At 50.3% G+C, this 24,276-nt stretch overlaps 1 protein-coding gene across 11 annotated transcripts in view; it reads right to left on the reverse strand.

Moving 5' to 3' along the window:
- The window catches only part of KIAA0232 (KIAA0232 ortholog), an 85,799-nt gene continuing 61,523 nt past the window's right edge, over positions 1 to 24,276 (reverse strand). For 6 of the 11 annotated variants that reach the window (XM_045075404.1, XM_045075374.1, XM_045075378.1 and 3 more), the window contains 6 exons: positions 21,953 to 22,019; positions 20,748 to 20,829; positions 15,350 to 18,632; positions 9,152 to 9,260; positions 4,573 to 4,670; positions 1 to 2,508 (listed from right to left, as the gene is read on the reverse strand). In XM_045075404.1, coding sequence (XP_044931339.1) covers positions 2,329 to 2,508; positions 4,573 to 4,670; positions 9,152 to 9,260; positions 15,350 to 18,632; positions 20,748 to 20,829; positions 21,953 to 22,019 — 3,819 coding nt within the window. In that variant the 3' untranslated portion in view covers positions 1 to 2,328. Of the gene's footprint in view, positions 2,509 to 4,572; positions 4,671 to 9,151; positions 9,261 to 14,961; positions 15,066 to 15,349; positions 18,633 to 20,747; positions 20,830 to 21,952; positions 22,020 to 23,459; positions 24,105 to 24,276 lie in introns of those variants that run through there. The other 5 variants (XM_004772203.3, XM_013045782.2, XR_006605344.1 and 2 more) reach the window with 5 other exon arrangements.

Genomic DNA, 24,276 nt, shown 5'->3' on the forward strand with positions numbered 1-24,276 from the left:
TGTTTTTTGAAATTTTTATTTGGTGTTTAACTCCACAAGAAAACAAAAAAATCAGTTACTCTGGTGTACGTGAAATCAGAACAATACAACCACGGGGAAAAAAATCTCAGCCCAGGAATGGAACACGGGTACTTCAGTGCTATGGATATGCAAATGCGCGTCATACCACAGTGCGTCTCAGCGTTTTGCCAACTTTTTAAAAAAATGCTTTTTCTTTGTGATCATCCATTCACAAAACTAAAAACCACACTTTCAACTCTGTTGCTGAAAGCCTCTGGACTTCAGCCATTTAGCTATGAAAACAAATAAATACATAATCTGTTAATCCCCTTGCCCATTTTATGATCCATCCCCGTTCCCCGTGGAAGGTGCACTGTCTTCCCGCCAGTGCATGAGGAAGTCGGCACCTCGGCCACCTGGAGCCCTGTCTTGATAAAAAGCAGCTGTCCAAAATCAACTGAGCTAAAGGTTGTATCTGAAATACATTTATTTGGTCTCTGCTACATAAGCAACGATTTCTAGAATGATCGTCACTGTAGTGATTTAGGAATTTACAACTTCCAATTCTTTTTTGCCTTTGCTGTTAAATTATATTTCAGTGCAGATGCTAATCACTTTTTAGGAAGCTCTGGAAGAAAGAAAAATACATAAAACCTTATAAAGTCTGTAAATAAATAACAGCAACATAAACCTTACATGCACACACACACACCCCTGCACACGTACACATGCGCGCGTGCACGCACACGCGCGCGCACACACACACACACACACACACACTTTAAAGTGTCATAAGATGTGCCGAGTACGAACAAGCCCTGGCGTGTGGTGAGACCCCAGCCCGCCGTCTGCTGGGTTTCTCCCAGTGAGGACACTGAAGCCAGGGCGGCTCTGCAGCCCTGGAGTCATCTGTGTCCTCGGTTACAAGCAGGCAACTGCACCCACAGCTCGGAGCAAACCAGGGATCGCCCAGCCACTCCAGCTCCCAGCTAGCGAAGTGTACGTGTGTACCACCTGCCAAGACTTGCGGTGAAGCCATCTCGTCCACGCCAGACTTCTCTGCCATTCCTGGTGTTACGGACATGCTAAACTGATTTTACACATTAGGTTCTGTTTGTTTGTTTTTTAAATAGAGTAACAATTTGGTTTTACAACACTGCTCCTCGTAGCTTCATTTGCTGCCCACCGGCGTGGAAACTCGAGGTGGCGGCCATCCTGAATGGACAGGACTTGGAGGAGACGGACTGACTGCTCAGCCCCCACGGAGAGCGGGAAGCGAGTCCCATGAAGCCATCACAAAGGTCTGGAGAAAGGACATCTCTGCCCGCCCCCAACCCACCACACAGAACTTGCCCAGAACATTCTCGCCAACACAAAATGAAATCTAAGCTCTACTCGATCACAGCCTTGACAGCGGCTAGCTGTAGTAGCCAGGGCTTCTCTGGGGTGACGAGGCGGCCTGTACTGCATATCAGACACTTATAATTTGGAGTTCTGGAGGCTTCGATTCAATGGAGGTCGCCATAAAATCATGATCTGCAACTAAGACCCTCACCACAAATAACCCTGAAGGGCATTTGGTGCAAAAGTCACCACAACGTCAAACAGGTTGGGAGTACGCCCTTGCCCTGCTCTGCCTCCGCTGCTACCCCGCACCTCAAAGCCTTGGCTCCTCCAGTTAGCAAGAAAGTCACAAACCATAGTATCTTCCATGATACTTGAGGGGGGAGAATCCTAAGAGAGAAAACAGTATTTTGTAAGTCTCTAAAAGCATACCCTTGTGGCTCCTACGGCAAATGTACACGAGAGCTGACCTTGTGAAGCCCGTGGACGAGTCACCCATGCTTCCCTCTTGCCTTGAGAAAGACCCTGATCCATGGCAGGGGTGGGTGTTATATCCCAGTTCAGAGAAAACAAAGCCTAAAGGTTTCAAAGCTCAAGTCTCTGGAGAGCGGCAGTGGCCGCGGACACCGCGGCGCTAAGGTGACAGTGACCGGGGCTGCAACTGGAAGGACAGACAGCAACTGCGGTCAAGATGTGGAAAGCAGGGTTGCTTCTAGACAAGCACATGCACACCCATTCTTGATTTGACAACACAATCTAGTCTATTTCAGATAGCCAAGAATTCAACAGCTTGGAAAACAAAAAATCTTCAACAGGATAGCTGTCCTCAACTCTAAAATAAGCAAGAAGAGAAAGATAATTGCTGATCTGAATCAGTTAATTGAAGAAGAAACCTAAGTTGTTGCTTTAGATTAACAGGCCTCACAAAAGGGTATTTGCCATCACATATCGCTCTCAAAAAATAATTTGTACTACGCTGCAGGATTAGAGATGAGTTCGAGAAAAGAGCTCTTCTTCGCCAGGGTCCACCCACTCGCCTCCGCCCTCCGAGCCGGAGCCATCCAAGCCGGAGCTGGCGCTGGAGTAGATCTTTCTGCGGAAGCCGCTGGGTTTTGCTCCGGCACCTCTCTCTCCTGCACACCTTGCTTCATAAACAGAAGACACCTGGGGTGAAAGAAACAGTTTTCAACAGATCAAAAGCCAGACTTTTTTCCCAAAGGGCTACATGAAACACTCCCGACATACAGAGGGCAAACAGCAAATCGCTGGCTTCCTGGGGAGACCCACAAGTGACGAAGAGCTGCACTGCTTCGGGGCAAAACCACCACACTCTCCTCTGCGATTCAGAAAGCGGCCAAAAGGCTGATTCTGTACATTGAGTCCCTGGGACAAAACGTTCCAAGTGTGAGGACTGACTGCACGAGCCAAGGTATGAGGGCCACCTCGCTGGGGGCTGGGCCAAGCACCAGGAACCAGGGGAGGTCGGTGCAGCTGTGTTGTCCCCGGGCTCACATTCTGGGAGAGCCCATAGCAAACTGACCAAGCAACAGCACGGCACACCATGGTTTTTGTAAATGGGGTGCTGTGGTCGATAGGGGAGGCGCAGGCAGGGGACACACACACACACACACATGCTCTCTTTCTCTGACAGTTGTGGCAGGGGAGGCCCTCTGAGAAGCGTCCTCACCTGAAGGCCAAGAAGCAAGTCTTGTGTAAGGAATAGCCAGAGCTTGCCTGGGGGCTGGGCTTCAGAAACCGGAGTTCTAAAAACTCTCTATTGTGTGGGACTGTCCCCCACACACCAGATGGTCAGCATCTCTGTCCCCCAGGACACTGACTACAAATGGAAGCCCCTCCCTAGTCACAGCAACTACCAATGCTCCCCGAACCCCGTCAGACATGAGTGATATCATCCTCCCTCTCCACGGCCACCTGCCATGCCGCGCCCCCCACCCCGAGGTGATCAGTAAAGCTCCTGTCCCTCAGTGGCCCAAACCGGGCCACACCCACCGGCCAGTTATAGTAACCAGCGACATCCCGCCGCCTCTCCAAGTCATAGTAACGAGCAACGCCCCCCGCCCAGTAACCAGCACACCCCCCAGTCACAGTAGCTAGCAATGCCCCTCTCCAACAGTAACCACCCCCCATCATACTAGCTAGCAGTACCCCTTCCCCAGTCACAAGAACCCCCATCACAGAACCCAGGACCACCCCCTCCTCAGAGTAGCTAGCACCCCCCATTTCCAAATGGCAGCACTGTCCCTGGTTGGGACCTCTGAGGCAGCAGCAGAAGACAGGCACAAGGAAGGACAGGAGAAGAGAGGATGTGAGGCCAGAGGCACACGAGGGCAGAGCACGACAGGGCCTTTTTCTGGGCAAGGCGCAGGGACAGAAGGCCATTCTGGTTAGGAGCGGGAGTGGCTGAGTCCCCGTGGAGGCTCAAGGCTCAGGTCTGCACTTTGTGGTGAGGCTGCACGGCCTGAGACAGGACGTCCCGAATCTATGCAGAATGGCACAGGGACAGTCCCCCCATCAGGCGTCGTGAGGAGCAGCGAGGGGTGCTCAGCCTGGACAGGGTGCAGGAGGTAGGAGAAGGGGAAGGCGGGGTGGTCAGGGCCAGGGGCCAGAGAGCGGCTCCCAAGCATGGGTGTGGCAGCGGGGGTGCCACAGGGCACCCCCCACAGAGGTGGGAAAGATCGGGCCATGGGTGCCGACACCCTAGGGTACCCTGGGGGAAAAGTCCTCACAGGACCAGCGCCGACACAGAAAAGAAACAGGTGTCCTTATTCACCCGCCTGCCTGCCTAGCAGGAGCTCACAGGCCTGGTGGGGAAGCAGTGCTACAGGAACCAAAAGCAGCCCGGTGTCAGGGCTGAGGCCAGAGTGCCACACAGGGCATGGTGAGGGCAGAGGAAGGTGGGGTCCATCCCTGGAGCTCACCAGAAGGCTTCTGGGGGAGTGCCAAAGTCCTACTGGTAGGCAGGAATCACCAGCGGCAGCACTGGGAATGACAGACTGGGGGTAGCGAGGGCAGGAGTGTGGGAAGCCTTGGTAGTAAGCGGACAAGGTGGGAGGAGATGAAGGCGGGGACTGAGGGCCTGGGAGCTGGGTCACCTGGGACTGGCAGGGGAGTGGTGGGGGGGAGCTCCCAGGGCTCCCAGGCTCCAGCCTGAGTGGCAAGGAGACGTGGCTGTTAGTAAGTTAGTAAGGAGGAGGACAGTCCACTTACCCTATTAAAATCTAACAGACGCTCTTCGTTACTGGGTATGTCTTTACCATCTGGACACTCTTCTATACCATTCTCTCCCTTGGCATTTGTATAACAGTCTTAATCATTTTGAATGGAGAAGGGAAAAGAGGGAAAGGGGGGGAAATTTCATTAAGACACAGTTATGAAACATACATTTTTGTTTCATTTTTTGCTGAGTCAGATCAGTTAGGTTTACCAACACTCTGGAGAGTTTAAACAGTCACTAAAAGCAGACACGCGCACACCAGTCAGCCAGGTATGCACGAGCAAAATGCTATGTCCATTTAAAAATTCTAATAAATTGTTTATTGAGTTTTTAAAAGACGGGCTGGCATAACCAGCATGAGACAATCATTCAACAAAGCACACCTGTACTAGGGTAAGCCCTGGGAACACAGGATAAAGACCAACAAGGCCTGAGCTCTCACAAGCGTACAGAGTGCAGAGGGAGACAGACGATGCAGTGCATGTGTGTTCATCTAACAAATGAACAAAGGGGCTTCCGACAGGAGGAGTGCAGTGGGAAAGACCGAACAGCAACCACCTTGTCTGTTCCCTCTCAAGCCAACATCACGCTAAAGCTCATCTGCCCTGTATCTGAAGGATAGGGAAGAGAAAGGAGGCTTGTGGTCTGAGTAGGCAAGCAACCCACAGAAGGGGATGGAACTGGAAGATGGAATTATAAGAAATCAAACAGATCATTTAGTGCAAAAGTTCTCAGCCCTGGGAGCGTGAAGCCTAGCCCGCCAGCCCAGGCCCCACCTGAGATCCTGGCGGATCTGGTCAGGGCCAGGTGGTTCTGATGCGCAGCCAGGGCTGACCGCTGCCAGTCTCAATCCAGACCAGCGCCCCCACACAGCTGCGGACACACAGTGACGAGAGAGGAGACAGCTGGTAGGCCCAGGGCAGACCCTGGCTTGAAATCACCGTGTGCAAGTCCTGTAATGCCCCCAGTGAAGCATGTTTCCTGTTGACTGTGGTCCAGTTACCACGAGGAGTTCAAGGAGATGACATGCTCCCCATGTGTGACACAGGAGCGGACAGGACTGATGCTCAGTGACCGCTGTGCCCTCGTACCATTGGGAGTTGGCCACATCACATTCTCCATGACCTTTAGCTCTCTCTGCCTGCCTCAGGACCTCGAAGTCACGGGCTCAGGTTCACGAAAATAACCCGGACACCGGGGCTACACACACATGAGCGGACCCCTGCTTCTGCACTCACCTGCGATGTAACTGGCTCTCTCTGAGCCCTGGCTCCCTCAGCTCTAAAACAGGGTCACCATCTGCCTGCCAGGGGTCCTGTGCACAGTAGAAGAGATGACGCGCAGGCAGCCTCAAGAACAGCGCTGGCATGCCGGCTGGTGAACCAAGACCCCAGCTGGCTCGCCCACTCAGCTCACCTGACCAAGCATCATGGGCCCCATGCACCCTGCCAGCTCGTCACCACAGGAACAGTAATGGTCTCCTGGACTAGGATATGCCCTGGGTGGAGCTGGAGCCAGCCCTCCCTGACTCCTGCACTTCCCAGCCCTGCTGTCAGGATTCTGTATGTACAAAAGTAGCTCGTGACACCACAGGTGTCAGGAATGGGCAGTGGTAACTGTGGACAATGTTCTTTGTGATCTGCCCATGGACGGCTCCCGTGTTCCAGATTAGGACCACGTGCCAGGCCTGTGCTATGCACATTACTTGTCAGAAGTACCCCCTTGGGGAGGAACTATTGTTAGTCTTTTTCTACAAACCCAAACAATGGAGACACAGGAGGTCTGGTCACTGCCCCAGGTCTACCAGCTGGCCATGGAGGCCCTGGGCTCCAGCTCCGTTTTGTCTCCTGAACCCTTAACTGTTATCTGTATGGTTTCCCTGCAGGGCTTTCTCCAGAAGACTGAGCTAACACCCACACACTTACAATGAATGAGCCTTCCAAAGGTTCAGAATTCAGCGCGAGAGCTCTGGAGACCACGACTCAGGACAGACCCCTCATGGCTTGGGGTGCGCAAGGCCCTCATGCTCTGGCTGCTGGTTTCCGGCAGACCATGTCCCCACCGTGCTCTTGCGCTGCTCCCCTCTGCCAGGCACACTGGGGTACACCAAGCACATTCTGCTCCAGCACCAGCCAGAGCTGCTGCCCGGGCACCTCCCACTGCAGGTGGCCCCCACTGTCACAGGGCTCACGTCCTCACTCCCTCTGCTGGTGCTGGGATGTTAGCTCATCAGGAGGGCCCCCAGGGCCTGGCACAAGGCAGGCCCATAAACAACACCGGCATGCGGCTACAACCATGAAGGCACAGGTGGCAGGATGCGGGGCTCAGACTGGCGCCCTAGCAGCAGGGTGCCTCGATCAGCTGGCTCACTCCGAGTCTCCACCTCCTGGCCTTACCGTAAAAACAGATGATCCCTCTCCTCCAGGGAGGCTGGGAGCTGCCAGGTCACCCCTGACTCACGGGGCTTGTTATTAACCCCCAGCCAGGCTACAAGAGACTCCAGTCTCTCATGCTGAGAGGGCAAGAGGCTCCCCATTTTCCTGGCCAACCTGCTCCTGAGACAGCTCACCCCACCCCCACAGGCCGAGAGAGTGAGGCTGGTCATGTCACAGTGACAAGGCACCTGCGCAGGCATTTAATGCATAGCTGTGAGGCAAAAGTCATTCCAAAGCCTGGTGGCCATTATCTACCCACTGATAGTCTCTCTGTCACTTCACATCAAAACAAGCGCCGTGCACTAACCATCCCTTAAGGACCCAGGCTAAAGGTCAGGACTGACTCCTAACTAATGACAAGAAACCAGACTAAGGCTGCCAAGACGCCCTTGACACATTAATGAAGCTTGAACTCAGCATCTGAGAGCCATCCTAAACCCCCACAGGGACTGGTCTTCTGGACCCCCAGCACTGCCTACTGCCACTTCCCCCTGTCCATCTGGCTGCACCACTCTGGGGCACTGGGCCTCCCTTAGCTGCATTCCTGTTAAACTCACCGGTGACTGGACACTCGCCGGGTACATGGAATGGATCTATGTCACAGCCAGATCTGGGCTCCCCTGACCCTGGCGCCTCCCTGGGCACCGAGGGAAGATGGTCTGGATGCGAGCCTAAGCTTGCCAGTTAGTGCAGGATTCTGGACGAACCGTCAGACCGGAGTCTCAGCGCCTCCTTATCTGCAAACTAGTGCTGCCGCCTCCCAAAGCTACAGTGGGGCCTACATCAAAGGAAAGCCTGGGAGCACTGTAAACCAGAGAAGGCAGCCCAGATACTAGCTCAGAAGCAGAATGACCACTCTCTAATAAATGTCATTAAATAAAGACGCTAAAAATGAAGACTCCGCCTTGTGCTCTTTCTGACCCAGCGAACCTCTGGGAAGGAGGAAGGCAGGCTCTGGCGAGGGCGTTCAGGGGCTCACAGCACAGAGAGAAGCAAAGAGCACCCCCACCACTGGTGAAGGCCAGGCTGCACAGGGAGGCCAGCACTGGCGGCCCGAGAGCTGGACCGAGCCAGGCATGGCAGGCAGTGAGCGGCGCCACGGGCTCCATGGTCATTACATGAACCGGGAGACACAACGGACACGTGCACGTGTGAATACTAACCAACGGGGTATGTGCCACTTCCAGCTCCGATGGCAGAGACTGTCAGATGGCACAGCCCACGCCAACCCGGGGCCGGTGGCATGCCCTCCGCAGCCCTCACTCCCCACCAGGCTGGTGGAGTTTTCATAGTTGCCAGGCATGTCCTCCCAGGAGGCTCCCAGACCCAAATCCCCTTCACCCAATGTGCTCATGCTCTGTCTGCCCCCTGCAGGTGCCCCTCCACCCCCTCCTGCTGCTCACGCCTCAGAGTCACTCCTGAGGCCCTGGAGTCCTCGACTGAGACCTCTCCATGCTGTCCTCCCATACTACCCCTGCGGGGCCTGAGGCAAGGCCTTGACCCAGGCCTCCCAGACAGCCCGTACCAGGGGTCCAGAACCCCAGCTGGTACCAGAGCTATTCTATCCCTTCTCCACTCTGCTGCGAGTACTGTCTTAAAACACACACAGACCTGACAGCCTCCAATCTGCTGTCTTCTCAGTGGCCATCCCTGCCTGCATACCACACTCCACCCATACCAGCGGTACTCCCGCACCTCCAGCCAGGCTTCTTCCCTGCCTGCCCTTCCGGCCTCAGCTACCACCCAGCTGGGCCCACTTGGGAACACTGGGCCCAGAGACCCTCTTACCCTCCTGCAAGCTGACCCTTTCACGGGGTCTGCCCTCCCCCACCTTCCCTATCTGGGCAGCTTCCTGAAGATCCCCCCACAGGTGATTCCCCCAGGATTCACAGAGATCTTGAACAGGCCTTGGTAAAGGCCAGTCCTGCTTTTATGCATTTCCATGCCTTTCCCCACATTAGGCTAAGGGCTGGCTCCAGTCCTCACTCATCTCTGCGTCCCCGGGGCCTGACAATGCCACCACCCAGAAGCCTCCAGTAAGAGCCTGGCGAACTGCTATTCATAGTGAAAGAATGTATTGTTCTTAATGACGAGAAATCCAAATGATGAACCAATGACCTAACACAGGCCTCCTTACCTTCACACTCTGACGCAGGAAAGAGAGGAGAGTACAAGGCTTTTTCCCACCAGGTTTGCTTTTCTTGACTCCTATTCATTCCTTGAACATCAGTGTTCAATACGGGAAACTGTTTAGGTTAAACAAATATAAAAAAAAGTTTATAAACTTTCAGGATAAAGGAGAAAATTCAAATATTATTAACTAGGAACTATAAATCCAGGATTTTTAAACTGATGAATTTCATTTTTAATATTGTTCTAGACAAGTGAATTTATTTATTTATTTTTAGATGTTACTTTTAAGTAATCTCTATACCCAATGTGGGTTTCAAACTCACAACCCTGTGATCAAGAGTCACATCCTCCACTGACTGAGCCAGCTGGGTGCCCCAACGAAGTAAATTCAAAAGGCCTCAGGGTTGGGGCACCTGGGAGGCTTAGGTCACAATCCCAGAGTCCCAGGATTAAGCCTCCCACACTGGGCTTCCTGCTCAGCAGAGAGTCCGCTTCTTCCTCTGCCCCTACCCCATACTCATGCTCTCTTTCTCTCAAATAAGATCTTAAAAAAAAAAAAAAGTGTTCATAACATATAAAGGAAGTTTTTTTGAGAATGAAGATCTCTTAAAAAACAGGACAAGGGAAGCCTGGGTGGCTCAGTGGGCTAAAGCCTCTGCCTTCAGCTCAGGTTGTGATCCCAGGGTCCTGGAATTGAGCCCTGCATCAGGCTCTCTGCTCAGTGGGGAGCCTGCTTCCTCCTCTCTGCCCACCTGTGATCTCTGTCAAATAAATAAATAAAATCTTAAAAAAAAAAAAGACACGACAAAACCCTTTCAAGGCAAAATATCCCCAATTAATATCCAAGACAAGGCAGATTTCTAGATTTGGGAAATGCAGAGAAATAAAAGGGTGACCCTAAGTGTCCATTGGTATGAGACGCTCCATGGAAGAGAGAGGACCCTCTTCTTCACACACTCTGCAGGAAGGAGTCAAAGATGACAGCACGGGATGAAAGAAACTGAAGAGGCAGAATTACCAACCTCCATGGCTTTTTAACTCCATTATGTGCTTTGCTGAGAACCAGAGGATGCTGGGACTCAAGCCAAAGAAGGCCTGTGGACCCCGTCTGCACCCCCTGCTTCAGAAGACATTCTCACCATGTGTTCAAGCTTAAAACCTGAGTGCTCTTAGCAAACAATGACTGTCAGTTCTCTTACAGGACTTTGCTTTTCTCTTACATGTGAACTGTCTTACGGGTAAAAGACTTTTGATTCAATGAGTTTATTATTTAATTAACAGGAAACATCTCAAACCTTCATTTTTTTTCACTTCACATAATTTTGCAGGAAGAAATATTCTTAAGTGAGACACTGAAGGAAAACGGTACCGTGTACCCAGCGTGGCCAGTTAACTTCACTACGTTCTCCCCCAGCTTCCTCCAACAACAGCAGTCAGGACCCCTCTGTTATGTAAGCAGGACAAGACTCAGCTTCATGCAAACAAAGCCACAACAGCCAAGGTCCATGGCTAGTTGAAGGACATTAACTGCATTTAGCATATAATTCACAAAACCCCTAGACCTTTCCAGAAAAGCCTTCTCTCCAAGGTGCACCTCCTCTCACTATCTGGAAGGAGCAAGAGGGCTTCCTGGACAGAAGAGCTGCCCTCCTCCCAAAGGCACCACTGCAGGCAGATGGATTTGGAGGCAGCAAGTTTCTACCTGCAAAAGAAAATGTCCCCAGCAGCTGTGCAACGATTAGTGTTTACTCATGCGACCCTGTCCCAAGACCGTGGGAGTTGGGGCAAGGGTAAGAAAGGGAGGGAGAGAGAACTCATCGCAGGATGTGGGAGACGGCTGGGAGAGCAGGCTGGAGAGGTCAGCATGAACGAGAGGAAGCTAGACAAGAGTAGAGTGGGAGAGGCAGGAAGCCCGTTAGGGCAGAGCCCATGCCTTGATTGTGTCTCCAGCACAGGGCCTGCACAAAGTGGATGCTTGAGTCCGCTCGCCTGAAGGAAAGGCTCTCCCCCGATGCAGGTCCCTGATTATGTGGCCCACGGTCCTCCACCCCCCTTGCCCCCATCCTGTTCAAGTCATGCCGGTTTCTGCTCTAGTTTTAGGAAATTTTCTGCATCCTCCCCTTGAAAGTCAGTTCCTAAGGCAGAGTTCTCTGTCCTGTTCTGTGCTACGCTACACGGAGTACCCCCCTGATGAACATGCATCATCTTAGGACATCGTTGCACAGCAGCAGTGACCATGCTTTGCTTAAATAGCCTCTTCTGGATGCACAGATTCCCGTGTCTGGCTGACAGGGAATGGAGGTAAGAAAACCAGACAAGGCCACAGCCATGGGCGGGCTGGGCTCCGCTGTCCCTGTGCCGCTCTCCCTCTCCCCCGACAGCTGCTTGGCTCGCTTTCTCACCTGCCAGCCTGTCTTCAGACGGCACCTTCATCGAGAAGCCAACCCTGAGCTCCGGCTTCTTGCACCTAGTCCTCTAGGCGCCCCACTGCGCTGCAGCCCTGAGCCAGCTCTCCGCCCTCTCCAGATGCGGGCACACCGGCACAATGCGTGACAGGCCACAGGCTGTCGCTGAATGTGACCCAGCCAGGGCAGTGCTCTATGCTGGTCCCCCACACCCAGGCCAGCACTCAGACAGGGCATGCTCTCCAAAAATACTCAATGATGAATGAAACCATGAAGTAACAGAGAAGACAACAATTTAAGCCAGAAAGCCTGACCAGAAATGTTTTCTAGCAAAGACGGGATACCAGAAAGTCTTTAGAAGCTGGAAGCTGGGTAGGCACCTCTCTGTACTCTTACTAAGTCCTCCTGGGTCTGCGAAGACAAAGGTCCCTGCTGTTCCTCTTTGAGTTCTACTCTGGGAAGAGCACAGAGAAGTGCCCCTCACTCACAGTCCACTCCCACACACCTGGGTCACAGGGCCAGAGACCAATGAGAGATGCTGCGTGGCAAAGCAGAGCAAAAAACTTAGGCTCTGTCCCTGACGGTGGGCTCAGGGGCAGGGACTCCACCCCTCTGGGCCTATGTGGCCTTCACAGTCCGGGAAGGAGGAAAGAAACCCATCACAGAAGGTCACTGTGGGCATTCAGCGGGATAATAGTGCCAGGGCAGAGTGGGCACACCACTTGGCACGGGGGGGCCAGGTGCCATACCCCAAGGATGGGCCCCCCACCCCTCCACTCATCAGAGCCTTCTGATGCCACTGCAAACTGTGAGCAAAACAGCCTTCTCCCCGGGACTGGACTGCAAACTCCGGAAGGCAGCCCAAGCTTTCTGCTGCTCTTCTGTGCTCCTGGACACACGTGCCGCTACAGTGGCAACAGGTCAGTGACGAGGAGAACCCTTACACCACAAACTTACGCACAGACAGACACGGGAGGCACACTGTGCTGCTCCTCACCTCCCATTTTGTATTTCAGAAGCCAAGAACTGACCACTGGCAGATGCCCCCTCGTCTTTGCTGATGCTGGTCCCTCTGCCTCGAGTGCCCTGCCGCCTCCTCACCCTCCTGCCCCGGGACGCTCGGATGTGTGCAACCCCAGGTGTGAGCCACCCCAGGTGTGTGCCACAAGCGTCCCTCCACGCTTGCGCTCACACTCATGCTCACTGCTAAGACGGCTTCCTTGGGCTCCCGAGGCCGCCTGCGGTCACCTCCACCATGCCACCTCCCCTGCTCCCTCCAACTACATCTGCCCAGATGCCCTGAAATGTAAGGAACTGGCTCGATAAACCCTAGTACATCTGTCCACACAGTGGAACAGGACACAGAAAATCAAAAAGGCTGATTATAATAAAATGCCATTTCTCCAAGAAGAGAAACAGAAGAGGAAACATATATGGATGTATCTTTGCTTCTACACACATAAACAGCCTTGGAAAGCCGCGCTGGGACGCAAGCTTGCAGCTGCCACAGAACACCCTGTTTGCGGTACACACACCCTTCCGTAACATCTGCATTAGAACCAGGTGAATAAATGACCTACTACAGTTGAAGTAAATGACTACTTCCAAAGCAGTCTTTGTAACTAGACTGACTTCTTCCAGTGTAAGGACGGGGACCCGTTTGTACATGACACCTACTCTAGTGATGAGCATGTAATGAGTAATCAGAAAATGTTTGTTGTACTGACTGAACTAAATTTCTGAAAAGAATCCATGCTTCTGGACACCAATTCTATTAAAATTCCTACATTCTAACTTTTCTCTTTTCAGGTAAACCCCCACACCTAACAGGGCTTGGGAACTCACAACCCTGCAATCAAGGGTCAAGGCTCTGCCAACTGCACCCGCCAGGCGCCCCTAGAGTTCCTACATTTTGGTCCACTTGCTCTGAGCCAGGTGGCCTTGCACTAGTGACCTTTACCACAGGGCTCCCAGACCGCCCTCTCTCAGAAAAAGGGGGAAGATGACTCTGGTTGGAGCTTGCCTGGACTGCCCAGGCGGTGTGAGAGTGGCAAGGCAGACACCATCGTCACTCTGGTCCCTGCCCAGCCCCCACGCTGTCCTCTGGCTCAGGCTCTCAGCCTTCCCGTCGTGAGGGACGTGAGCTCCACCCAGCTCTACACTGGAGCACCCATACCCAGAGCCTGGGACTGGGAGCAGGCCGCTGGCTGACAAGCCCACAACGTCCCTGCGTCCCGTTCTAGCCTAGCCGCTGAGACCTTCCAAGACAACCTGGAATTCTGATAACACATAAATCCATCAACACACTAGAAAGTGAAGGAATATGGACTGGTTGATGTAGAATCTCACTTCTTCCCTCTTCTTCCTTCTTTCCAATCTGGAACCAGGTGAAATACAAAGGTACACAAAGGAATATTTAAGGGTACAAAGCAGGGACAACAAACAAACAGATGAAGGCTGACAACACGATTGTTTCCCATTTCTGGTAGCTCAGCTTCAGTGTTTCATTGGGACCCAGTGCATGACGCTCCCCTCCGAAGGCTCTCTGGGCAGGTTCCTTGGAGCAGCGACCCTTGAGTTGTCTGTGGGGCTTCCTCCTACCACATGCACTCAGGACCCCCCAAGCACTTGGCCCCGCAAGCAACGAAGGCACAGTCTGTTTCCATTAGGAGCTTATAACCCAAAGAGAGAAAGTACATGATGACTCATGAAACAGGCACTGCAACAGAAAAAGAGGCACAGTGCATGAAAAGAGAAGGGAGGCGTTAGTTCTGATGTGGGAGGGGGGCGGGGAAGGGGAGAGAGGAGGCATTAGGATGCGGGTCAAAAGTGGGGGCGGACTGAAGAGAGCCTCGCTGTCTGGGGAGCAGTTAGCAGCAGCAGAGGTGGGGGGAACGAGCACCAGGGTGGAGAGGAGAGAGGACATTCAGCTGCTCTCAGGCCATAGGCAGCATGTCTTCCAAGCACCTCCAACTGTCTTTTCACTAAGCTGCTCCTGGACAGAGGCCAGGCACTGCTGATCGAGTATGGGCTGAGAAATGGGCAGATCGCTGGGCTTTTCTGTGAAACAGGTTGTTAGCACCTTCAGTGGTAGTTCCAGCACACTCAATTTAACCTCAAACCACATCTCAGAAGTCGTCAGAGGGTATAATGACTCCCATTCACAAAACTACCACTATTAGCCTCATTTTAACGTGCAAGTTGCAGCGCTTTAGGATGGTGCCCTTGGTACACAGTGGGTCTCAGCTCTGTAGGTCCCATAGCGGCTCCTCTGATACACAGGGACTGGGGGTTTTTACACATACCACCATCTGTTTCAGGGAACTCCACACAGATGTAACTTATTTTGCGAGTAAAACCTAAGTCCTAAACCAATCTGTGTTTCGGGGACTGTGAGATGGGTTGCTACCTCAAAGAGGCCCTCTGTCTCTGCTTCCGAAGAGCACGGGGCCTTCCTCAGGGTAAACAGCCACTTTGTGATCCATCCGCTTCGAAGGCCGGAATGCCAGGGTACTCGGTTTGAAGCACAGTACGTGTGTATTAAGACAGACTCTTACTATCTTATAATTTTAAAATGTCTTTTCTCTGCACAAGAGGTCTATGGTCTAGTTCCAATTTATAAATATCGAACCCATTTTAATTCCTGATATAAAATCATAAGCATTTAAGTTTTAAGACACTGAAGTTAATTTCCCAATAATTTCACCCTATCTTCCACTGCTTGATCCGGCTGCTCCTGCATTTGAGGCCAGTTAACAACTTCTATCAAGCACCAGCACACACAGACAACCACCTACCTCTTCCAGCTGTCCCGAAGAAACCGGATTATCTTCGTAAGCAGGAAACTGACAACCTGCTTTGCAACTGCAAAAATTATTAATTTCTTCCTCACATTGTGCCATTATTTTACAATTAGCTTCTGAACTTTCTAAAGCAATTTCCAGAGATTCATTCATGCTACATTCCAAACATTGATCCTGCTTCCCCACTGGCAGAATCCCAGCTGATTCCTCCTGAGAATCCAGTGATGTCTGAGCACTCTTTTCCATGCCAGATTTTTTTAACCTGGGGAGGAATTTTCCAGACTCCAGCTCTGATTTTCCATAGTAATGGCCTTCTTTCTCGGCATCTTCTTCCAGTGGTTGGAGATCTGCCTGTGGGTCTTCAAATGTATCAACCTGAGAAGGAATGGGAATATTTGCTTCATCTTTCTCAGATTCAAATTCTGACTCACTTCCTCCTCCCGGGGACAGCTCGGATGCAGAAATAGGGCGGAAGTGAGTCCGAGGAGAGATCCGAATCGCCCGGTACTGTGTTCTATCGACGCCACAGATCCTGGGGTGAAAAACTTCGCTGTCTGAATCAGAGCAGAGGATTGACTTCGGTTTGAAACTAGGGCTGAAAGAGGCAATCCCCTCGGGTTCAAACGAACACTCCACATGAAGAACTTGCGAGAATGGATTGCTTAAGTCAAAGGACGAGAAGGAATATTCCAGCCCAGGATCCTCAACCTGAAAGTTACCACAAGCTCCTAGTAAGTCTTCATGGAAGATAAAAGAAAATCCCTTATTTAATCCATTTTCCCCACTCCTCGGCTGATCACTCTGTTCGAATGACACGAAGGGCTTCCACAGCTGCCTGTGACCGGGAGCAAAGCTGTTTCCTGGGGTCATGAAGACGTCCGTACCAGCTATGGTCACGACGTCGGAAGCCGCACACTGTAACAGGCTTCCCTTGGTGTGACTGGGCGGCACGACCGCCCACTCCCCGTCGCTGCTGAAGGTCTTGAGCTCTCCGTAAACTCCACCGAGAATGAACGTGTTCTCTTTGTCTGGGGCCACATCCCAGGGTTTAGAGGGTGTAGTGTAGTCGCCCCCGTCCACCTTCGAGAGCGCCCCGGAAACGAACGCTCTCTTCTCCAGACTCTCCTTCTGTCCCTCCCACAGACGATACTCGGACCTCTGCACGGCCTTGTGGGGCTCCCGCAGGCTCTCAGCCTCAGCCTCGGCATCCAGGCAGCAGCAGTAGTTACCGACGTCTGCTGGGAACAACTCCTCGTCAACTCTATCTATGTCCACCGGCGCGGCAGATCCCCCGTCTGCCATCTTTGTCCAAATGTCTTTAATAACCCCTGAGCTGTAGCCGCCGCCACGTGGACCACTCTCGCCACCCCCTCGGGCAGTTTCCACGGTTTTGTGTTCTGTCTTTTGTTCGAGCTGAATACCACAGACAGATTCTAGTTTCGATTTTTTTTTGAAAACTAAGGTAGGAATTTCTCCTAATGTTCTACTGTTTTGCTGGCAAGTTTCATCTTGCAAAAAATCTAGAAGTTCTTCATCTACATAATTTGACGAGACTCTAGGAACTACATAATTAATATCTTCTGCATTAAACTGAGTGGACTCTTCAAACTGAATATTTAATGTCTCGTTGTCTGAACGTGTTTCTTCTGAATGGGACCATGGGCTACAAGTTCTTGTTGAAAGATTAGAACAGTGTTCATTTTCTTCAAAGGCACTATTTTTGGTCCATATTAGCAATCTAGACTGGGTTTTCCCAAGCATATTAGCACTAGAATCCGTATTTTCATTTCCCAAGTTGAGAGTTTCAAACGAAAATGGTAGAACAGAATTACTGCATTGCACTTCAAACACTGAAAAACATGAGTTTATGCCAGATCCTTCATTAATATCTGAAAAGAGCTCCTGATTGCCAGCAAGCAAATGTGGACTGAGTGCTGTGCTGTCCAAGATCGGAGAGAGTCTAACTGGAGAGTCTCCGCCGAAACTCTCTCCGTCGGCATCGCCCGAGCTGGATGAACAGCACTCCCAAAACTGAGCCAGGTTGCCCAGGTCTTGCAGAAAGAACCCCTCGGCACCCACAGTGCTGGTGGAATCTGTCCATATTGCACGTTCCCCTTGCAACTCCATTCCATCTAACACTATGCAACATTCTGCCTCAAAATCCGTTTTCTCTTTGCTTTTTTGTCGAATCATATTCAAAATCCGACTTTCTCCTTGCATTGTTTCTGAGGCACCAGGATCCAACATGGATTGATCAATATCCACTTCATAGAAGTGTGTTAATTCTGATAGATGAATATCATCCAGATACTTGTTGTCCTCTGGGAGAGAACAGAACGAGGTCCCAGTGAGGTCAATATCCTCATTGATAACCGCAGGCATTTCTACAAAATGACCATCAATGAAAGTACCTGCTGCGAGGTATGTTTTATGAATATTATTGTTGCTGATACAAAGACCGTGCACAGATTCTGACAACTCTTCCACCGCCTCTGACGTCAGATCACTTGTATCCTGTCGGTTTCGGTACGTGGTCTCCAGTTTACTTTTTCTGCTCAAAGGAACGAAATACTCAGCAATCGGTTCAGTGTACCACAGTGGTTCCTCTTTATATTCTCTGTCGTTTCTGCTCTCCAGGGACAGATCTCTTCCCTCCGCGCTGCCAGCGTCTCTTCTCCCCAGGTCCTTTAAGGGCCTCTTCCCGCGCCGGCACAGCGGCTTGATGGGGGCCCCCCCCCCACCGCTCCCCACCGCATGCACTCCCCTCTCAGCCTTGTCGCCAGTCTTCAGCGAGAGCCTGCTTGGCCCGTTCCGCCCTTTCTTGTTGCGAATCTCTCGGGTCTTGTGTCTGACTTTCACACACTTCACGGATGCTTTTAGTTCTCCCTGATGACCACTTGAACTTGAACCTGCTTCACTTGAGCCAGAAGACCAAGAGCGAGGGCGAATCTTTCCTTCAGGTTTATGTCGGATCTGCTTTTTGTACAAAGCAGGCTTTTCTTCCATTGTGCCATTACTGAATTTGTTCTCCTTCTCACTTTTACTTCTGCTCTGGATTTTCGTGTGTACAGTGCTGGGTGCTTCGTTGCTTCTTTCCTTGCTGACTTCACCTTCACTGTTGCAGTCCTTGGGGGAGGATGTGTCTGTGCTAGCTGCTGGGGCTGTGGATGATGAAGAAGGGCTAGAGTAAGAACAGACTTTAGACTTGTTCCACACAGTCATGATTTCCTGCAGGCAAACTGGTTTCTCAGACAGTGGTGGAAATGCTTCATAGTACCTGAAAAACAGAGGACAGAGTTCAAAAGCAGGCATTTAGATGTATAAGATAGAGCAAAACAACATTCCCTCCCAGGTGGGGCGACGGGGTATTTCACTTTAACGGTCAACATTTACGTCATCCACAGACTAAAACTTAAAAAAAAAAAAATGAATAATACAGTAAAATATACTTTATGTTTAGTCCCGTGTATCAAGCACCTTTATGTTCAGCACTGAGGTTGGCACTAATTTAGAAATACTTAGAAAATAGGGAAGAGGACAGTTCTTATCTTTAAAGTTGTCATTTTAATTAAGGAGTCACGAAGGACAAATGCAATATGGTGGAAAGAATGTCACCTCGAGAAGAAATGCCTGCACTTGCATCTCAGTTCACGTCAGTTACTAAACATGTGACTTTCAGCTCATTAGCTGATGTGTCGGTCCACATTCTCAGCTGCACACTGGTGAGGACAGGACTTATCTCCCGAGGCCACTGGGAGCAGGGGAAACAGAAGACGCTGAGAGCCAAGAGCAGGTGCTCTGAAGCCGTGCTCCCCAACTGTGAACCCTGACTCCACCCTGACCAGCTGTGTGACCTCAGGCCCGTGACATAACCTCTCTGTGGCCTGTGATGTACAGAGAATACTACTAGCTGCCTCACAGAGTTGGGAGGAGTGAAGGAATTAATGTACAAGAGGAGCTGGAATACTACGTGGTTGTTGGTCCCCCACGTGTTCTCATGAGGCCCTCGGAAAACAGGAGGGATTATTCAGGGCGTTCAAGTGGTCAAAAAAGAGGATGCTGGTGCAGCTGAGAACCCTGAGCACAAGTGGCCCACAGCACAGTCTGGACACTCCAGAAATGTAGCTTAGGGCCACTACTCGTGAGGCATGGGCGCCCATGTGTGGACACAAGGTCCAAGGAGACCAGTGACTGCAGGAAAAGCCGGGGAGGCTGCTTTTAGAGGGACTGAAAACGAGAACTTGTTTCCAATCTGCCAAGAAGCTGGTAGCCATCGCAGATTTCAGAGCAAGACAGACTGCCAAAGCAAGAACCTGGAGTCAGGTTGCCTACCAAGGGGACTGTCATCTGGAGGCAACAGTCAAGGTCATACACCAAGTGATAAAGGGCCATGTTTTTAAAGGGCCTATACTTGATTTTCCTTTTCAGCCTCTACCAGAGCTGTCTAACAGACCTACCTGTGAGCTTCACATGGAATTCTTAATGTCCTAGAAGTCACATTAAAAGTGTAAGAAAAAAAGGTGAAACTGAATTCAATTATGTATTTTACTTAACCAAATACATCCATAACATTATTTCAGCATGTAATTGATATTTTAAAGTATTTTTTTAATATTAACATATAATGTACTATTAGCCCTGGGGTTACGTATCTGTGAATCATCAGGCTTACATACTTCACAGCACTCATCACAGGATATTTAAAAATATTAATGCAGTATTTTACATTCTTTTTTTTTTTTAACCAAGTCTGTGAAATAGATGAGAATCTTACACCTAAAGCACATCTCAATTTATAGTAGCCACATATAAAGTGCTACATAGCCACACGCAGCTTACGGAGACTACGTGGGACAGCACAGGTCCCTACCAGCCAGGAAAAGCTATGTTCACCTTAAGTTCGAGAAGTTCAGAAGATTCAATAAAACGTATAAGAAGGAAGTTCTGCTTATAGTGCAGCCAATTTTACTAACTATTTACCAAATAAACAGCAAAGAGCATCTTCAGGAAACAAGCTTGACAAGGTCAATGACTTGCCCACATTCCTCTGTAATCAGCCGGAGCAATGTGGTCTCCTTGTATGTAAAACAAGGATGCCCGTATTTTCTCACAGCCGCCTCCAGGCACTGGAATGACAGCATGCGAGTGGACTGTAAATAACCTTGCTTGTTCCATTCATTCATCTCACAAGTACTGATTCTGTACTAAGCACAGGACCATTTTATTCACATCTGAATTCTGTGTCAAGCACATAGTAAATGCTCAATGAGCGTTTCCTGAATTATCAAATACGGAACCAAATATAAGACAATGAAGAAAAACTAAACCACGCAGCAGTTATAGTCTGATTTTAACAAATGCATACTTTATTACTGAATACAATCTTACATACATTTCCACTTGATCCTTTGCTGTAGGGGATAATTCTGCCTCTGGAGAGGGAGACCCCTCTAACTTTTTGTGAATCTTCTCTTCTGTTACGAAACAAAAATTCAGAAAGATATGTCTTATATCTAGTTAATAAATGCTCCTTTTTTTTTTTTTTTTAAAGTTTCTCAAGTAACTTTAATCAGAACTTATATAGACTTTATGGCTGAAAAAGAACTCTATACCCATCTGTCTTTCTAATAAAAATCCATTTCTTCACAGCCCCAGATGGAATTCTCCAGCTTAACCACACTAACGGTGGGCTGCGAGGCGACAGCTGTCTGTCTCATCTCTGACTGAGTGCTCCAGAGGCACCAGATTAAAGACTGAAATCCTCTATTAATTTTGCCAGATGGAGAGAACATCTGTTGAGATCCTCGCAAAATTCTGCACCCATGGATTCTCTATGGACTCATGTTGGACTGACACTACTCTGTAAAGAAAGCCCATTATAATCAGCTCTCTGTTCCAACATCTAGGTAAGCAAGGGCTGTGGAGTCAACTAAAACAAAGGGCCGAGCTCTCAGCTCAGCCCTTGGGAAGCCCTTCAGTTACAAACAAACTCTTCAGCAAGGCTCAAGGCTTGGCAGGCAGCAAAAATGGCCATGAAGAGGACAATGAAACCAAGACCCTTGACCTCAATATGCAGCTCTCATTCCAAGCGCTTGCAGAAAAGTATCCACAAAAAGCTATGAGGCTTCATGTGTCAAAATGACTTTTATGAGCTTCAAGGTTGCCTTTCCAAAAAACCCGATTGAAGGCAGAAGTTCCTTTCAAACCTGAAATAGAAACGACGCCTCTGGAGGCCTTGATGTCAACAGGCAGATGCCAACAGGGAGGCCAGGGTGGGAAAGAGAAAATATTGGCCCTGATCTCCGTGCTTCCATGTGAAGGGGAAACAAAACGTGCCCCCCAGCCCCTGCCCCCAACAAGAACACCTGTGAATTAATATACTCCTTTGAGAGCGGGGATCTATCCACAAGTGACTGCTAAGGGTGACCTGGAAGCCCTAACAGCTGAAGGCACAGCGTGACACTGGCAAGGCGACACACTGAACATGAAGACGTACTTCCTTCTGTCTGTCTCTGGCCGACTCTAGCACCTCTGGAATCACACCCCTCAGGGCCCACAGCCCACTGCGTGCAGATGGGCTCTGGAGGCTGCACTCACCTTGCTTGCTCTGAAGGTCCTTCAGTCTGGAGCAGAGCTCCTCCACTAAAGTCTCAATGCCAGAGCTCTGCATGACAACAAAAATACATGTTACTTCATTGCCAGGCCCTTGGACATGCTTATTTTTATACAAAGGTTTGACCAATCTCCCATGTTCTAAATGAAATATGTTAGTAATATTTAAACCCCACGAGAGGGTTGCCTGGGTGGCTCAGTTGTCAGTATCTGCTTCAGCTCAGGTCATGATCCCAGGGTCCTGGGATCGGGCCCCACATTGGGGTTCCTGCTTGGAGAGCCTGCTTCTCCCTCTCCCACTGCCTGCTTCTCCCCCCTGCTGTGCTCTCTCTCTGTCAAATAAATAAAATCTTTAAAATAAATAAACAAACTACATAAGAGCTGAAACACTCCAGGTTTGCTGCTCGATTGAGCATACATATTTTATTAACCGAGTACAGTCAATGGCTTACTGATACAATGTGCAAACATTAATATGGGTCCCAGGACGGCCGGTCTTCCTGGGGGGTTAGCATCTCACTGGCCATGCAGCCGACATACCCTCGTACCCATCACATGGCTAGAAATCAGTCACCAGCCAGAATAATACTCGGTACCTATGTGAGCAAGGTCCTATACCAGATTCAACACACAGGAGGAAAAAAAATCACAGAAATCTCATGTGGTTCCTCTAGGAGCTTACAGTCTAGAGAAAAGAAGGCCAGTGTTTAATTTTTTGAAGTGAACACTGGTGACAGCAACAGAAAGAGCAATGCACAGCATTCACAGCTGTGCATGAGCGTGAAAGCTTTGTTTTCTCTGAAAGGTCACGAACAGGGTATTAGGCCCCACATGGGGTGGGGGGTAGGCAGCTGAGGACACCACGCGCAAAAACCTGAAATGGGGAGGATAACCCAAAGAGCCAAAGTTGAAAGAAAAATGAATACTGGAAACAGGCACGAACAAATAATCTTTCACTATGTAGACTTTCCAACTTCAACAATTTTCCCTTTCTCAAGGAAGAAAGAAAATTCCTTCACAGGGTACGAGAGGAGCAAACGCGTTTCTGAGGCCCTTTATTCAGTGGTCAAAGTCATGTTTAAACTGGAAATGAGTCTGTCTTAGGTGGGCCGACCCAGACAGGTGCCCGTGACTCTGCTCAAGCGGCTGCCCTCCTGGGGCCTGGAGGGGCTAAAAATAGAACTTTTCCCCATTCACTCAACTCAAAATGACTCAGCACAAGTTTCAGAGATACCCTAAACAAGAAAGCGCATAGCTCCAATTTGAACAGCAAGAAACAGAGCATAGAGGGAATGGTTAATGGTAGACACGGTCAGTTACATCCTATCCACGGCAGACCACAGCTTTTAGTGGGGAGACAGGCCAGAGGGTCAGAGGGAAACGGGCCACAGAAGAGCCATCCTGCCCTTAAAACCACTCAGAAACCACGCAGCAAATGTTAGTCACAGACCCTGCTCGGCCGCCACAATCCCATCAGAAAGCCTCCGCTTACCATAGCGCGCAAGGTGTGCTCGCCGTGGTTGTTTTATTGCATTCCCTCCCGACGATGAACCCAGCCCGGCGTCAGGTGACACGCCACCTGCTGCACGCTGCTCAGTACAGCAAGCCTATGTCACCATGTTTCTAAACCTGGTGCCAGGCTCCAGCGAGGAAGGCCGAGCCTCCAGGGATCACCTGCTCAGCCCCGTTTGGGGCCCTGCGGTGCCTGCCGGCTGTTCCACAGTGTCTGGGGAAAATCATGAGAACCAAGGGATGAGATACCATGCTTCATGCTTTGTCTGGGAAATTGCATCCACACATCTCTCCAGCTGAGTTGTTTCTGGGTCATAATGCAGTGTGGAAGTAGATCTATTTGCTCTCGTATATGAAGGGCAAAAAAAATAGTGAGCTTACTTCTTAACTCTGCACAGAAAGGCCAGCTCTCCCCACCAGGGCTTCCACCTTCCTTCCCGGACTCCTGCAGCAGCCTACTTAGATTACACATAATCATTTGACAGCGGGGCTGTAACTGTGAACTGAGACACAAAAAGGGGTACCCTAAGCAGCACGGTACCCGGTCATCTCCCAGCAGGCATTCTGCTGGGTTAATCTGGTGCTGTGAATGAGAAATGCCATTTACTTTCCCAATTATGATATAAACCATAAGATATTTTAGTATGTCCATAGTATAGCATATCCTGAGGACACTCAAGAATACAGAGAGCCTACCGGATCTTTTTAAGTTTTTTTTTTTTTTTAAAGATTTTATTTATTTGATAGAGAGTGTGCACGCACGTGCACAAGTAGGCAGAGAAGCAGGCGTTGTGTGT

Source organism: Mustela putorius, unplaced genomic scaffold (assembly GCF_011764305.1).
Source record: "Mustela putorius furo isolate JIRA1106 unplaced genomic scaffold, ASM1176430v1.1 tig00000083_pilon_pilon_pilon, whole genome shotgun sequence".
Classification (NCBI taxonomy): domain Eukaryota; kingdom Metazoa; phylum Chordata; class Mammalia; order Carnivora; family Mustelidae; genus Mustela; species Mustela putorius.